At 39.4% G+C, this 16,599-nt stretch overlaps 1 protein-coding gene across 1 annotated transcript in view; it reads right to left on the bottom strand.

The window, feature by feature from the left end:
* Nucleotides 1-16,599, bottom strand: part of adam12b (ADAM metallopeptidase domain 12b) — a 93,192-nt gene that overhangs the window by 75,089 nt on the left and 1,504 nt on the right. Inside the window, exon 2 of the mRNA XM_078273686.1 lies at nucleotides 2,179-2,300. Coding sequence (XP_078129812.1) covers nucleotides 2,179-2,300 — 122 coding nt within the window. The remainder of the gene's footprint in view (nucleotides 1-2,178; nucleotides 2,301-16,599) is intronic.

Genomic DNA, 16,599 nt, shown 5'->3' with positions numbered 1-16,599 from the left:
GCCAAAAACATAGGGTGGCTTTTATTGTAGAGAAGCTACAGGAAACGTAATGTATTTGTCCTAGTTAGCCCTAACCACGATCGTTCATCAAAGATGCTTTTACACTCATTTTTGGTATGTTTTGATAGCAGATCATATTTCATTTTTACAAGAGAAGGAGCAGCTACAGTGAGCTGTTACATGAAGAGTTTCAGATGACAGTCTGCACACCTTCAAATCCTCAGCAAGGTGACCATATTCACGGTGCCCTGCTGTTGGGTGGAAAACTACTTATGCTGTGCGCAGCATGAAATCAGATTACGGTTGCTAATGAAATGATGGAAAAAAAGCTGATGAAATTGCACTTTTCTGTTGTAAATTGTTGGTACCGAAGAGGACATTATCTGCAAAAATGATGCTAAATACTGGATATGGACAGCACTTCTTACTTAACCTAGGACATGAGTCCAGTATTCATCAGGCATCTCAATATTGTTGTGAAGTTTCTTTGGCAGAAAAACTGTATTTCAGTGCAGGAGCATCTATAATGGCCATACTATGTGAATATTTCAATGCTACTGATATATGGCTGCAAAAACCCATGACATGAAAGTGATGTAGGAGATTTCACTCACAATGTTATATGTCAGTTTGAGATTTAATCCTAAATCAAACAACAAAACAGCTCTAAGATGATTTAATGCTTTACAGAAAACAGTTAGTTATGAGAATGAGGAAGTGCCCTTGCAGCTGGACAGCGCCAAAGTGTATTCATGCCTGAGGCCCCAGACCATTTTTACAGCATAAAAGAAAGACATGAACATTAAAAAAAAGGATTCATGTATCCTAGCTAGCAGAGAGACAAAAATTGCCAGACATGTGCACAGTGAGGAACAGATATAGATTTTTGTATCATCGGTTGATATTTCAGACGTACTCTGTCCTCTCTCACAGTGACATTTCTCAGGTCTGCTGACCAATGCCTGCAGGCCAGTTGTTCTGCAGCTCTGTCTGAGAGTCAGTGTGTCGATGTTTGTGTGTAAGTGTGGCTGCAAGTATGTGTGTGTGTGTGTGTGTGTGTGTGTGGAGAGTCACTGTAAGTAATGACTCTGCGACTGCTTCATAACCTTCTATTGGCACAAGGAGCGGCTATATCAATCTGTTATCCAGGGAGGTTTAAGTCTTAGTGCAATCTCTGCTAAGACAATCACCAGCTGCCCTAGAAGTCAGTTTAATTTGGAAAGGGTCAGCTTGTAGATAGCCTACTGTAAAACCATTGCATCTCTTCAACAAAAATGTTTTACGTCAGCAGTAGCTGGTGGTTAAACATATATGATGTAGTTGAAAATGTGATGCATAATTAATTCCACAAAGCTAAAAGCAGCATGCCAATGTGACGTGTGTTACAATTCATGTAATTAACTTCACTGCCCCTCTCTACTGACTGACTCTGAGAGAGGAGCATAAGGCTGGAAAAAAAACAACTCTCTCAGATGGTGACTACCCCGCACCATGAAAAAATGTTTGATTGCTCAGGGAGTTCTCAACACCTACGCATTTCCCTCCTCTGTAAAAGTTTCCTTAAGTTGTGGTGGGGTATGCCGAATTTCAAACATTTGCTTTTTTCCAGCTGTACTACCGTAGGTGGACCAGACTGATTTTCCCTGCCTGAGAACACAAATCTAGAGAGTCCAGTGAAGGCTGATTTGACTCTACATACAGAATGTATGTATGCATATTTTAATCTAGCATATATCTTATGCTGCAGGAAAGAAATGACAAAATCTACAAGGTGTTACAAGGCTGCTTCAAGCTGTTGAACCTTTCTCACAGCTTCAGGTTTGTGCACTGCTGACTAGTAAAACTGTTGAAAGGAATCATTTTACAGTATGTATTGCCTACGGGGTGAACTCATATTCAACAAACAAAGGAGAGGGAGCTAGCGAAAAGAGAAACCACAACAGGGAACCGACAGAGGATAAGCAGAGCTAAGGAAGGGACTTTCTACTAAAGAAAACCAAGCAAGTGGGGAAAGAGGCAACAGGGGAAGAAGTCATATACTGTGGTTATGTCAAACAAAAAGCCAGACATCTGTACTTGGCTGAGCCCTTGAAAGCACACTGGCATCAGCTAGGCTGGCATCTGAGCAAGCTAATTAGCAATAAGCTAGTGCTGCTTGGTGGCCTTGTGAGTATTTACCCCGGCCGTGAGCTGGGAGAAAGGTCTTCGCTCCTTGCCCTTCAGCAGCAGCGGTACTGTGGTCTCATAGCGTTCTGGATCGGTTGCTTCCCCTCGCTGTTTAGCCTTGTCTGGACTACTTCCTGTAGAAAGAACATCAGAACAGATATTAAACATGGAACTATAAACAGATAACACTATAACAGATGCTTATACACTAGTTTTTGTTAAACTGGCATGCAGACAAAGGGGTCAGCGATAGAGGTTAGAACTGCTCTGTAATTTCCTCAACAGCCTAATTCAGGCTCAGAAAAAAAGCACTGCAACGGCAGCACAGCTTTACTAAGGGCCGCGCTGCTGAGAAAGAGTAAAAGCTCACTCTTGTTCCTGTGAGGAAATGTGCTGTCCCCCAAAGGGCCTCTGCAATCGGACCAGTGCCACAGACAGAGCATCAATAAAAGATGCTCTCACACAGTTTATGAGGAAATCAGCCTTTACGATATCTCCAGATAGGAATGGAGTTTTAAAAAAAATACTGGCAGGATGAAATTGTCCTTTCCACTTCTTATTTATCTTTTCCTCTTTCACTTGATATAAGGACAGAAACTAGCACTGTACTAGCACTGCTTTTCTTTGTTTCCTCCTGTTTTCTCTCTTTAATATATCATTTTACACCTTTTTTAAACTCCTACTGAAGTGAAATTAACAAAGTTAGAAGCCAATTATGCTACTTAGCGATTAAAAGACCGCTCATTTGGGAGGCAAACAAAATGGGATGTATAGCATAGGATGAAATATAATAAACCGGATCAGTGGCTTCAAGCAGAATGTGGAAATCAGTCACAATTCCCTCTGCTCTCTCAGTGTCTCTCAAGCTCTCTTCCCTCTTCTCCCACAGACAACAGAGGCTGTCCCTACGGCCTTACTGAGCATGTCTGAATTGTAGCAGGCCCAGCAGGCTTCCTGTGAAGCCCAATAAATGTTACAAACCCAGAGAGGAGCTGTAGAGATGAAGTAGAGAGGGAGTTTTAAAGGGGAGTGGAGAGGTTGTTTGAGGTTGTTTGCTATCACCAAAGGAAGACTGAGAGAGCGTGCTGTGTCTCTATTTACTGTATGTCTTAGGTCTAGGCCTATTCCTTAATCCCTAGAGATACGCACATAAAGCATTGGTTTGTCTGCATTGCATATGTAGAGTCATGCAGAGTACAACAAGAGTTCAGTAGCACACTGAGCAGCAATACTACAGTCTTACATATTTTGTTTACTTTTGAGATGTCTTCTTTTATAAGCACTCTGTCTCTTAAAAGTCTGATGTTTCTTTTCTTTGCAGACGGAATTCAGAGAGTCCTGCGCCACCACAACTGCATTTCTTATAACTTCAAACAGTCTGTGACAGCAGTTGCCCTGTGCTCTCAGTGTGGCCCAGACTCTCCATTTATCCATAGTGCGTAATAAGCTAACAAGGGAATAAAAGGGACCTCCTATATTTAATGGGGTATTTAAACGTGCTGATTGTAGTTTGTTGGTTTTAGTGGTGCATGAAAACCATGTTAGACAGAAGGAGCAGCATGACTGAGACCACAGGCTGTGGCTAGAGTGCCAATAAAAAGGAGCTATAAAGGGAAAGTCAAGCAGACATCTTGTTAATAAAAGACTTCCACTGATGTCCCTCGCAATTCATTTCGATCTCTCAAATACTGAATGAGTTTGTGTTAATTAAACTATACCAATGCAGAGAGGACACTAAAGCAGGAGTATGCTAAAAAAGAATTGGTTTGTAGAGCATCAGATCACATCAGAGGGCAAAGTGTTTATAGTTGTTCTGAATATTATATTTTTGTGCGAAAAGCCTGCCACCATAGCGGGCGAGACACAATGAATTGCACACTTTTGGACAATCTTTCCTCAAAGGCATTCATGGTGTTGCATGTGTTTGTTCTTGTGAAAAGCAGTGGAAATAGTTACAGTATCTGAAAATACAAAGGTGAGCTTGAAAGAAAAATTCAAATTCTGCCTACTTTCTCACTTTTGCATACTCGCAGCGTGAAGCGGGCACACTTGTTAGATTGTTGGTTTCCAAAAAAAAACATTGTAGCACCCCCTTTGAAATTCAAACTAAAACTGGGTTAATCCCATATGTTTTCTGGAGTGTATCTTGATTGCTAAGCCAACCACAGTTGTATCCCCATATGGACACAAGGGAAAATCAGCTGCGGGTCATAAATCTAAAAAATACAACTCTGTTAGGCAGCCAAAAACATATTTCCCCCAATCTCTTTTTAAATAGCCTCAAAAACCAGATCTCTTTTAAAGCTAACTCCATTTTGATGATCTAACAAGGGTGATTCTTTTCTGCTGTTTTAGGATTCCACGTCAAGCATTAACCGTATTACTAACTATCCGGTAGGTAATGCAAATTCAAACAGGGGCTGATGTTCACTTTACTTAGCAGGGAAGTGACACAGCTAACAATATAAACAAATGTCGTAGAGAATACAGGATTAAAGCATTTGGTCAAAGTTCCACTACAATTTATGTGGCTTAATATGTGCATAACCTGTTCTCATTCCCAACTCGTCACATAGACGCTTGGCATCACGGTCTGGCGCATTTTAATCAGTCCGTTGTGTCTGCCTTGTATAAATGAGCGCAAGCTGCACATCAGAAATGATCAACAGGACAGTATTATGATGGAGCATTACTGATTATTATTTTTTTCATATTGACAATATGCCAGTATTTGAGTGCCTTAATTTTTAAAGTAAGAATTATGGGCAATGAGCCACGTTTACATTTATTTTTTTATGTAAATGTAAGTAGATGTACTAATTCAAGTTGTGTATTACTAAACTAAAAGATAATGTAAGTAAATTCATCTGTTTATTTTTACATGTAGTTGAGGTGCAAACGGTCCTCTCAAAATCCATCTTAAGGGCATTACTATCAAACGCAGCAATGTGCAGGTCGTCAAATGTCTCCATGTCCGTTGATGGTTTGAGACATTTGACCAAGAATGTTTCCGCCATTTGTATCGCACTCTCTGTTAGCTGTGGACAGTTGAAATTGAGAATCAGAGAAGAATCGTCTGGTTTGCGGACAGTGTTCACAGCTGCAAATTTGGTTGATATTTTGCTGGTTGTATCGCACCCAGTCAGCGCATGTAGTGCTGGGAGACACTGTGTGAGCTCCTCTCCCAGCGCTATGCAGATATCATGAAGTGGTAATATTGATCTTTTCACTCCTGAGTTGCGGATGAGCCAGAGCTCTTGGAGGCCAATATTTCTCCAATTGACTGTTATATGGTATAATAGGCACACAAAGGCATCTGTGTCACCTGATGACAGTGTCAGTGATGTAGATCCTGTACGGTGACTTAAAATGTCCTGCACATGGAACATCATGCTGTCATCAGCTTCCTCGTGTGTGCAGTTGAGCCGAGGGAATGGCGTAGCACTCGCAGCTGACACAATCCATGCCTGTGGTGATATACTAAGGTATAGTGGTTTGGTGCCTTTGTAATTGGTGGTCAGCCACTCAACATAGAATGCCTGCAATATTTAGAACAGGTAGGAAATGTAAGCTTTTAAAGTTTAGGTTAATAAATAACTGGCAATTCCTGTATGTTGCTAGTTGTATGTAATAGGTTGACTGTTTTTTAGCCATTTTCTCTATATCAAATCAGAATGCTTACACTATTCTATGACCTTATAATCATGGTCATTGTAAACATTGTGATCCCCTCAGAAAATCTGTAGCTTCAAGGGTTTATATGTACGCATATTTAATGAGATATTGCCTCATTTGCATATTTCATTTCATTTTTTTAGACAAAGTGTAATACAAAAAGTATTTCTCTTAATATGAAGATTAATCTGGTAGAAATGTATGAGGATATCTATAAAGGGAAGAAAAAGTCCCATTCACCTGTAGTGTGATAATAGTGTCACCTGTTGTGGTCATTTTCAGGACTTTCGTCCCGGGTAGAGATTTTGGCACACATCCCACGTTGTTCAATGGGGTCTTATTAGTCTATAACAGTTTAACAGTCTATAGCAGAGATATTCTCCGCTAAATGAAGTGCATACAAATCTTACCCAGAACCTCTACTATATTGTATTATCAAAATTGATGCAGATTAATTTTCTGTCAATCAACTAATGGTTTAATCAGCTTATCATTTCAGCTCTAATGTGAAGATATTCTTCATTTATTACCTACAGTATTTAATCGTGGCTGCTGACACTTGAAAATAGAAGGACAGGAGAGAGCGAAAAGCAGAGAGATAGAGGAGACGATAGGAGAAATGGTCGAGGCTGTTTTGGCAGATTTTTTTATGTTGCAAACTGTCAAATAACCTCTGTCTTAGCTGCTCTTAATCACACAGACCTGGTATCAACAGCATTCAACTTAGATAAAATATAAAAGCGAGGGCCCCAAAGACGTGACTTTCCAGATATTTTCGATGAACAGACCTTTAACTACTTGTGATGCGTCTGTTAATGAACTCAAAAGGTGAATTTTGACCAACAGTGACTCACTGGAGGAACATCTTTCAGCAAAGAAAAGATGAAGGTACCCTGATTATACACAAGGACAGATGTCTTTAAAAACGCTGACAAGTAACACAGCAGAGGTGAGTTCAACTGTTGCAATTGGATTCGATGGAAATCTGGCTCTAACCCAGAATCATTTCTGGGAGTGCCTACTACTGTATTGATCATACAAATTGATCATAAAATGGCCACATATTGAGCCAAGCTGAAACCACTGCATGAACATTAGATAGATTTTATTATCAGTGTGGACAGGTTTGTTCTTTCTTTCAAGGCTTTTTTCATTTGTGTCATGTTCACAAATACATGAAATAAAATAAATAGAAAATAGGAGCACCTTAGAAAACAATAGTTCTGCAATCTTTGTGTGTGAGTGTAAATGTGTGAATGAGAGGCAAATTGTAAAGTGCGTTGGATAAAAGCGGTATAAATGCAGGCATTTCACATTTAAAATATTATATTTGTTCTCCCAAAATGTCAAACTATTCCTTTAAGTAAATTCAAAGTTATTTATGTTTGACTGGCTTTCAAAATGAAATTAACAGCATCATTACTAGTCAACAAAAATGGTCTATTAGACATTAGTACACTATACTAATAACAATATCTATAGATCCAATGGCACATTTCATACAACTAGTGAACATACTAGACCAGGCTTGTCTACACATCACACACAGTCACAGGGTTTACACACGGGACAGGAATCTGAGAGAGGGGAATAAAAGGAAATTAATTACAAGAGTGGGTGCTCTGATTCAGTGAAGATCTTAGTGTCGTTGGTGTTTTCTTACTTCTGCCTCAGACACTCCAGGTTCAACATTTTCTTAAACAAAAAATCTGAGAATTAAAAATGCTAAAATGTTTTCATCTTTTAAGGTCAAAGTGGAACAAAGGAGCTTGACAAACACTTTAGTGGAGCTTTCTATACACATCCAATTACTGATTCTGTATGAAAAAAACACTGACCTAAATACAGCAACGGATGCTACACCTACATTGTGCCCCCGGAAATAATGAGCCCTTAACAAAGAGAATGGTGAATGAGGCCGCTTTGTAACACAATACAGCTCATGACTATCTTAATAGAGTACTTTCTTGAAGTAAAAATGTCATGTAACTACTCACAATTAAACAGTGATACCTGTGAGGTTGTCCTGGCATTTACTCACTCAGAGAAATAGAAAGATATCAACATAATCTTTTGGACTGTCTTAGGGTCTTCCATATTACAAGTTGTTACAGTGAGTCTTGCCAAAGTGTGAAACTCAGCACTAAAATAAGGCATTGGTTTCCTTTCATAATAAACACTCCTCCTTCCAGAACATCAAAGAGAGCACTTACAATTCCTCCTGTTAAAAAGGTTTCTGACAAATCCATTTTTGCAGTAAAACAGCCTCTGCTGCTGACACAGTTCATCTTTAATGATGATGTTCCGAGACTAATAAAAGAGATGCAAAAGTATACAGCATTGTTCAAAAAAACGAGTACAGCTGTAGCTCTCTGAAGTGCTAGCTACGTACTTTGCTGCATATGAATTGATGTGATATACTTTACTAATCCATTTTAGAGACATTCTGTTTTTTTCCCCCTCTGTTGTCACACACACACACACACACACACACACACACACACACACACACACACACACACACACACACACACACACACACACACACACTATAGACATGAATTATTGTTGTTGAGAGATGTTGGAATGATGAGGCCCCATCACTGCCAGATGGCGCTCTGAGCAGTTGGTGTTCAGTGCCTTGCTTAAAGAAACTAAAAGACTCTTAGTTGACAAAATAAGTCAATTGAAACATATGTATAGGCTTCCTTTTCTCCATTGAGAGCTTATGCTTTTTTCATCTCTGCATTTCATCTCGAGGAGCATAATTAACTGGCTAGCTTACACTCTGTTAGTTCTCCAGCAATACAATGGAAATTACAGTATATTCTAGGGCTGTGAAATTAATCGAATTTTGATCGCGATTTCGGCTACTTAGGATCACAAAAACAAATCAAATTCAATTAATTTGCACATTACGTTTTGTAAGTAAAATCCTATTTTGTCTTGTCTTGTGTTCTTAATAAGGAAAAAAAGTTCAAAGGGGGAAAGTATTACGGGAAATTTCACAGTTCAAGGTGTTTTCACTGTTGATTTTGTTTCTAAAAGTCAATGAGTAATCATGTAAAATATGATGATTTCAATATTGACCAACATAATTGTGATCATCAGTCCCTCCAGGATTTTGCGCCTTTTTTGAGACTGTTGCGGCCCAAAATGCCTGATTTCGCAGGAGCTTTTGTAAAAAATTGCGATAAAAGTTGCGATGTCTTTGTCTGTTTGTTGCAATGAAGTTGCGGGAGACAGTGAAAGTTGCAAAAAAGTTGTGATTTTTTTTTTTTTATAGTTCTTTCAAAATAAAAAGGAAACATGTTTTGGGGAGAATAAAACTATCCTGGGCTGAGTTTTCCTAGTAACCTTACCAAAAAGGCTCAGGATACTGTAAATGTTGGTATAATATGAAAATGGCTGGTGGATTTAAGACAAAACAATTCTAATTTATTGAATGAATCAAATTTGAACATCTTTCTTGAACATCATCTTTCAGTGGCTTGTTGATCTTTACATTGTTAGTTAATTTCCTATCTTGGCCTGGGACACACATTCATACGGTTTGATAAAGTACTGACTTTAACTTATCATTGCACTTACAATAACGAGTGCAGCTGTCCTCAATTTAGGTCATCGTGTCGTCTCATCTCTTTTTTCTCCTGCATCCACCGTGTGTGTTGTTTGTGTGTGTGTCTGTGTGTGTGTTTGTGTGTGTGCAAGCGTCAGTCGCGGGGGGAACAGAGCAGTAGCCCCACCCGCTGCACTTTTTAAATCGTTACAGTCTACATTGATGTTAAAATGTATACAGGTTGGCAGGACGGTGTGAAATGTTTTGCACGGTCTTTCGCTGTACGTTTTGTTGGTAATTGAGTCACATGCACGTCTCGTCTTCATATCAAAAACAAGGAAATGATCAACCCCGTTCTCACTCCCGCTTGGTCATTGGCTCTCAGAGTGCACGTGGGACTGCTGTGATTGGTTGAAGTCGCGGGAAACTTCAGGTTATTGGTCAAATGTGCGGAAAGGTTGCGGTGATTGGTCAAAATTGCGAGTCAAACCAATTCGCGGTGATTGGTTGAATAATAATAATAATGTTGGTATTATGTGTAAATAAACTATGTTCACTTCCCTCCCTCTTACCAGTGCCTGGATATCTCTAGTCACAGGCCAGCAGAAGGTTTTTCTGCTGGCGCTAGGACTGACTACAGACTGTACATCCAAATACGGTTACTGTATTGCCTATTTCTCACCTAAAATGTTTTGAGAAAGATATTTTAGTGCCCTGTTTGGCTGAAATACGATTGAGAATAGAAAGTGGGCACCTGTGGTTCTCTGTATTGCAATAACGGAGGTTAAAAAAAACTTTGATGAAACTGTAAAATTAGGCAGCGCTGATCAAATAAAAAACAACATTGTTACTGCATTGCCTATTTCTCGCCTTATTTCCAGAAACATATTTCAGCTTACCAATAAACGCTCATACGAGATCATTTGTTACCAGCCGGCCACCATTCTGTGTCAATACAGACGACCTCACATTATGTCACAAACCAGCGGGAGTGTTCATTAGTCAGTTGAGGGGCGGTGCATGTCAGCACAACATTATGATTTTCTTATTGACAAGAGGCCAGGCTGACAGACAGAGAAAAGGGGGCTGAGAGGCACACAGAGAAAACAAAGAGTCCCAAAGCCTTTTCGCAGGAGTGTTCCCTCATTGCCTCATTTCAACAATCCCTCCCTCTATCTACCCTGTGATGACACACTGAAGTAATTAACGCTGAAGTTGAGAAGGTGTTAATCCTAGACGTGGGCCCCCCCCCCCCCATCTATTCCAAACAGAACAGCCCATTCTTGGCCTGATGGAGTAAGCTACGAGGTCAGCGGCTCACAGTGAAATAATGGTAATAGGAGACTTCCCAGGGTGGGTTAGTGAGATTTGCTTGTGTGTCCCATTCCCATCCTGTGGGAGTAACAGTGGAAAAGCCAATTCCCTTCTTGTGCTGCACAGATTTGGGCATTATGTCTCAGAGCTATGGGTACTTCAGCTTCGGGGATTTGGGGATTAACAGAAATGTATCTCATGCTGGGTCACCTAGCAGCTATTTGTGGGGGAGACAGGGTTGCAATGAATATGAATTTTCAGCAATGCTAGCGGAATGTCTCTATGGATGGTCAACCACTTTGGCCCTATCCCAACAACTATGGAATAGATTGCCACTAGTTTATGACCAAATACCTGCAAAACTAATAACATTCCATTTCCTTCAGATGTTCTATGTGTTTAGCCTGCTAACATGCTGAATTAAGATGGTAAACATGGTAAACATTGTACCGGCTAAACATCAGCATGTTAGCATTGTCACTGTGAACATGTGAGTATGCGCACATTAGCATTTAGCTCACAGAATCGCTGTGCCAAACAGCTTCACAGAGCCGCTGGCATGGCTGTAGAGACGTACTCTTGTTTCTGTCATTATATTCATCCAAAAAAATCTGTAATTATATTTTCAATAATATTGTCATTCAATGTATACTAAATTGGCACAAAACCTGCATACAGAAAAAGCATGTTGTATTTGTCAGGTTTTTGCAAAACATGCAAGGAAGGACATTCATTCAAGTACAACACTCATACACACACACAAACGTAAAAATCCCAAATTGCGGTGAGCAAAGCACGACCAACCTCTGCCTCAGAGTACTTTCTTTACAAAAGATGTTCACGTCATATAATACTTTCTCAAAACAGCCTCTATTCCCTGCATCAAAAGCTCTCACAATGTGAAGGCTGATGGTTTAAGAACACGGCTGAACTCCAATCAACGATGTCTCACAGTAAATACACTGGCACAGAAGTGTGATGACCTTTCTGTTGAGAAATTATTGATGTAAGGCTACCTAGTGGTTCAGTCCGCTGTCCAACTGTGTGAGTCTCAAACCAGAATCATGTTGTTGCATCAGTTTACTTTCTTGTTCTATCCTTACTCTTATCCAAGCGAAACCTAATATTTCTTGAGAAGGGCGCTATGTCAAAGAAGAAAAAACAAACAAGCAACCGCTGCTCTAAAGAATTCACGTTCACCAGCTCTTTTGTCTAAGCCAAAATACTCACCATTTCTTCTATTACACCTCTAGCCTCTCATTCATTTTAAATGTGAGAACTGACTGCATGTGTGCACCTCTCGTAAATCCAATAGCTGCTTTATTATGCATTCGAGCATTGATATCAACAGCTTGCTGTTTACAGATATGTTGTGACAGCAGTGGCTTCATGTTCCCTTCCTACTTTACATCTTTTCATTATTCCTTTCTTCGCTCCATAAAAAAAGTAATATTTTTTCTTCATTTCAGAGAGAATTGTCTGTAAATGGATGAGAGAGGTAGGTGACTGCCTTCACACCTGTCTTTATGTCTCTTTTGATTCTCTGAAGGCTGACGCGGATCGAGGGGAAATGCACCTACCTTCATCTATCACACACATGACTGACTTATTTCTGTCAAGGCTCTGCAGGTGGTGGTCTGCAGCTCTATTGTTGCCTGTCACCCAGAATTGTCACAATTTCACAATACATCTCCAACATCTTCTTTCTTTTCCCTCTTTCTCATCTTCCCTGTCTCACTCATGACATCTGGAATAGCTCAAAGCAGTATTCCATGTGTGCATGTTAGTTTCTCAGATTATCAGGATGCAGTATGCATCTCTGAGTTGTGCATGACGCTGGTTTGAGTGTTGTGTGTTTTGTTGCCATCTCATAACATCTGCTTATCTACTATATCTGTGATCCCGTCATCCTCGGGCAGAACAGAACATGGTAGGCAGGAGGAAGCTAAATCACACTGATGGCTATAATGACCAATGATGCTTAACAGAGGGAGATGGTTCTGACTGTGTCTGTCGTTCCCTCGTGGCCAGCAAATCAATGCCAGCCTGCTCTCAAAATGTCAGCGACAGGCACCCCAAGGGTTTGAAAAGACAGATCAGGGTGAGGCTATTTCTTAAATGGCTTTAGCAGAAAGGGGTTGTTTTAACCTGAACGAGAGCCATACGTCAGCGTTCTACCACAGACTGCAGGATGGGTGTGAGTTACATCCCATGAAACTGTGCTGAAAGGTGGGCACCTGAGAGGGTGTGAAGTTTCAGGGTGCCCAGGTCAGGTTTTATTCTCCTCTCGGCCAGTTTGTTTAGACAACACAGACATTCTAATCTTATTAATTAATTTTGTCTGATGCTGTGGTTTGACCAGATGATATCCTCAAATCTAATCCGGGTTATTTGGTTCTGTCTCTAATTATTTATTGATTTTCCTTTGCCAGAAAAAAAGATCAGACCCTCAGAAAACCAGTTGATATGCAGAGGAGAGACAAAGAGAGAGCCATAGAGAGAGCAATTCATCAATTTTTTGTAAACACAGTCTGTTTATTTCTTGCCCTTATGGGACTTCTTTTATTTTACTTTCAGCTTTTTTGAAACTAATGAGCAGACAGCCAATTCAACTACATACTGATCAAATGACTTTGACTTTGTAGATTCTTTCATACACTTTTACTAAAATGTAATTACACCAACCATTTATACAGAGGTGGTTCTATTAATCCAGCTTTAAACAAAAAATGTGTTACTATTATGAGAATCACTTAAGAAGCTGTCAGTCAACTTTCAATCATTTCAAGTATTCTTTCTGATGTTGAAAGGATTCAACATCAGATTGGTATTGTTCCCAACACCTTTTATTTTAAGTTTCTGGCAATGGGAGATGGACAATATGACATGAGTGAAATGTTGTAAAGCTATTATAAATCTATTATCTGATGCATCACTGACTTCATTAACTGCTAACACAACACAGTTTTTTAACTTTATCCAGGTAGCCGATTACAGCTGATTGTTGGCAAACTCTGAAGTGTTCTGGCAATGTAGGACTTAATGTCAGTCGGCTCTGGTCTATATGGCTGCGAGTTTTAAGTTTTTGGGGGTGCAGACTTTGGCTGATTTAGGCTGAGAATCGGTTTCAGTTAGCAGCACTCAAGCTAGCTTTGGGCAAGTGTCAACTCATGGCAGTGTCACAAGTTTGGCTGATTCTGGCAGGCAATCATCACACATTTGGCTAAAGTCAGGCAACTCATTGTAACGGATTTAGGCCACTGTTAGCCATTTTGGCTAAGTGGATATCTACCAGACACTTCACATACACCATGAGCTTTGTATTACTACCAGAAATCTTTTTCCCCTGCTGATTAATAAATGTATCTTTAACCTGTACTTCTACTACTTCATTTATTTTTCAAAAATTCTGCAACACCTCCTTCAAATTGAATGACAAAATGCAGGATTTGTACTGTAATGGCCTTTTAGAACAACCCATATACAGCAAATGTTTTCTGATCTGACGCCCCTATCCGCACGGTAAAATCTTTTGACAGTGCCTTTCAAAACTGTAACAAATCACCATTGCAAATATTAAACATTTTTCTGATCTAATCGCTATGGTTAAGGTTTGGTTAGGTTTAGGCATAGAAAACGACTTGGTTAGGGAAAGATCATGGTTTAGGTTCAAATAATTGATTGGTTAAGGTTAGGGAAAAATCAGTCATGGTTAAAAGAAATCAAGATAGATAGATAGATAGATAGATAGATAGATAGATAGATAGATAGATAGATAGATAGATAGATAGATAGATAGATGTGGACTTTGTGCCTTTCCACGTCCAACGTAATTTCATAATTCTCACCAGCTAGAGGGATTTATCACATGTGCATATACAGTGAATATATGTTGTTTTAGAGCATTTGCTGAAAAGACTGATGCTGTCATTTTTCTTGGGAGGACAGTGTCAAGTTAGGATCCCCAATTATCTTAGTATTTTTTAAACCATGTGTTTTTGTTGCACTTTTTGCTGTATTGCATATACTACTCTCTTTTTTCTTTTTTTTAATGGCATACCAATCTACCTGTAGGCCTATATGCAGACATTTAAGCTACATATATACATTTAGCATGCAAGCTAGACCATACATGCAATTCAACTGAATATTCCTGGGACATCGCATATCCTGTTATGCCCACCTTGACATCATTAAAGCTATAGTGCGTAGTTTCTGTCGCCCCCATGAGGATTCTAAGTAATGACAGCAACAATGTCGGCGCGTCCACATGACTTCCATGATCTCGCACCGCCCCACCCCCCCCTCCACACAGTTGCAAATAGCCAAGAAGGACACGGAGGATTAAAAAACATGATGGACTCTTCAGAAGAGGTAATTATCTTCACTCGAGCTTCTGCGCAGGAAAGTCACCGGACGACACAATCTTCCGAACATAGTCATACTGAGAAATACACAGAGAGTTTTGTGGAGCTGATAGTCTTAATTAGCTTTGTAGCAACTCATTTGGCAATGGCTCGAATGTAACGGACGTTCATTAATATCAAAAAGTTACGCACTAAAGCTTTAAATAAAACAAATTTTTTTTTTGAAATCTGTCAAAACAATGAAAAAACTGATGGAGAAAACCTATTCAACTTCATTCTGTCTCACAAACTACAGCATGATAAAGACATTGTAGCACGGTCTCCACTGAGGTGGAGGGAAGCCATGACAAACATTTCAGAGAAAGACTGAAGTCAGTATCCTGCTGACATTAAAGAGGTGGTATGTAGGCCTACAGCCCTATTTCAATACTCACACAACCCCTTTAAAACTATTTTTACTTACTCCAGCTACCCTCTGAGTGAGAGCTGTAATGACCCCACATCGAGATTATGTGAGTGGTAAACATCTCCTGAACTGCATCTTTTATTTCTCTGCCAGCGTGGGTAATTTTCAGTGAAGCTTTGCTATAATTTGTGTGTTACATTTAATGAGGCACCCTCAGGCTTCATGTTTGTTTGCACAGAATCATAAACAATGAGCAGTCTGTGCATTCTTTTTCTTCAGAAAAAATGTGGTCCTACATTGCATTTAACTTTTGCTAGATGGAATGCATTTAAATTATTAAGACATGACCCACAATTCTATTTTTATGATAGTGTTTATCTTCTCTTCTCAGGATTTGAATCACCTAGGATTAAGAGATAAGCTATTTAAATTAGGGCTGTCAATCGATTAAAAAATTTAATCGAATTAATTACATACTCTGTGATTAATTAATCTAAATTAATCGCATACATAATTAACGGTGCCTGAACCGATAATTTTTTTTTTTTTTAATAAAGTTTAAAAAAAAAGAAAAAAAAGAAAGGTACTAAACAACTGTTGGCGACATTAAAGAACTTGTTTATTGCTAAGGCCATATGGTCAAAATTAAATGATTTAATAATAATGTAATAACTATAACAATAACTTTTTTCACTAGTAAATTGCTGTTGAACGACAAAGACAACCACCAGATGGGAAAAGGACATTTAACAATAACTTTGAATGCACCATGAGGCTGTAAATTACCAGTTTCACTGAACGCACCGTCTGTGTTTTTCCGATGTCGGCAGCTGCAGATTGTTACACCCTGGTGTTGAATCATCTACAGTGAGATAAAGACAAACTTTACACCTTAAGCGTTAGCTGTCAGCATTTTAACCGTGTTTAATCCAGCTACTAGCTAGCAGTAGGCTAATGTTAGCTGCTGTTGAGTATAGTGTTAACTAGCGTCACGTGCAGCGGTGTTTGTGTTGCCTGTAACGTCTGTTTCAGAGCATCAGAGAGAAGCGCAGACATATCAGTGACACCAGATTTCGGTACCCAACCCTATTCAGGAAGAAGATTTGTATAAG

This window comes from Sander vitreus, chromosome 17, assembly GCF_031162955.1.
Source record: "Sander vitreus isolate 19-12246 chromosome 17, sanVit1, whole genome shotgun sequence".
NCBI classification, from domain to species: Eukaryota; Metazoa; Chordata; class Actinopteri; order Perciformes; family Percidae; genus Sander; species Sander vitreus.
This window is presented reverse-complemented; position numbering and strand designations above follow the sequence as displayed.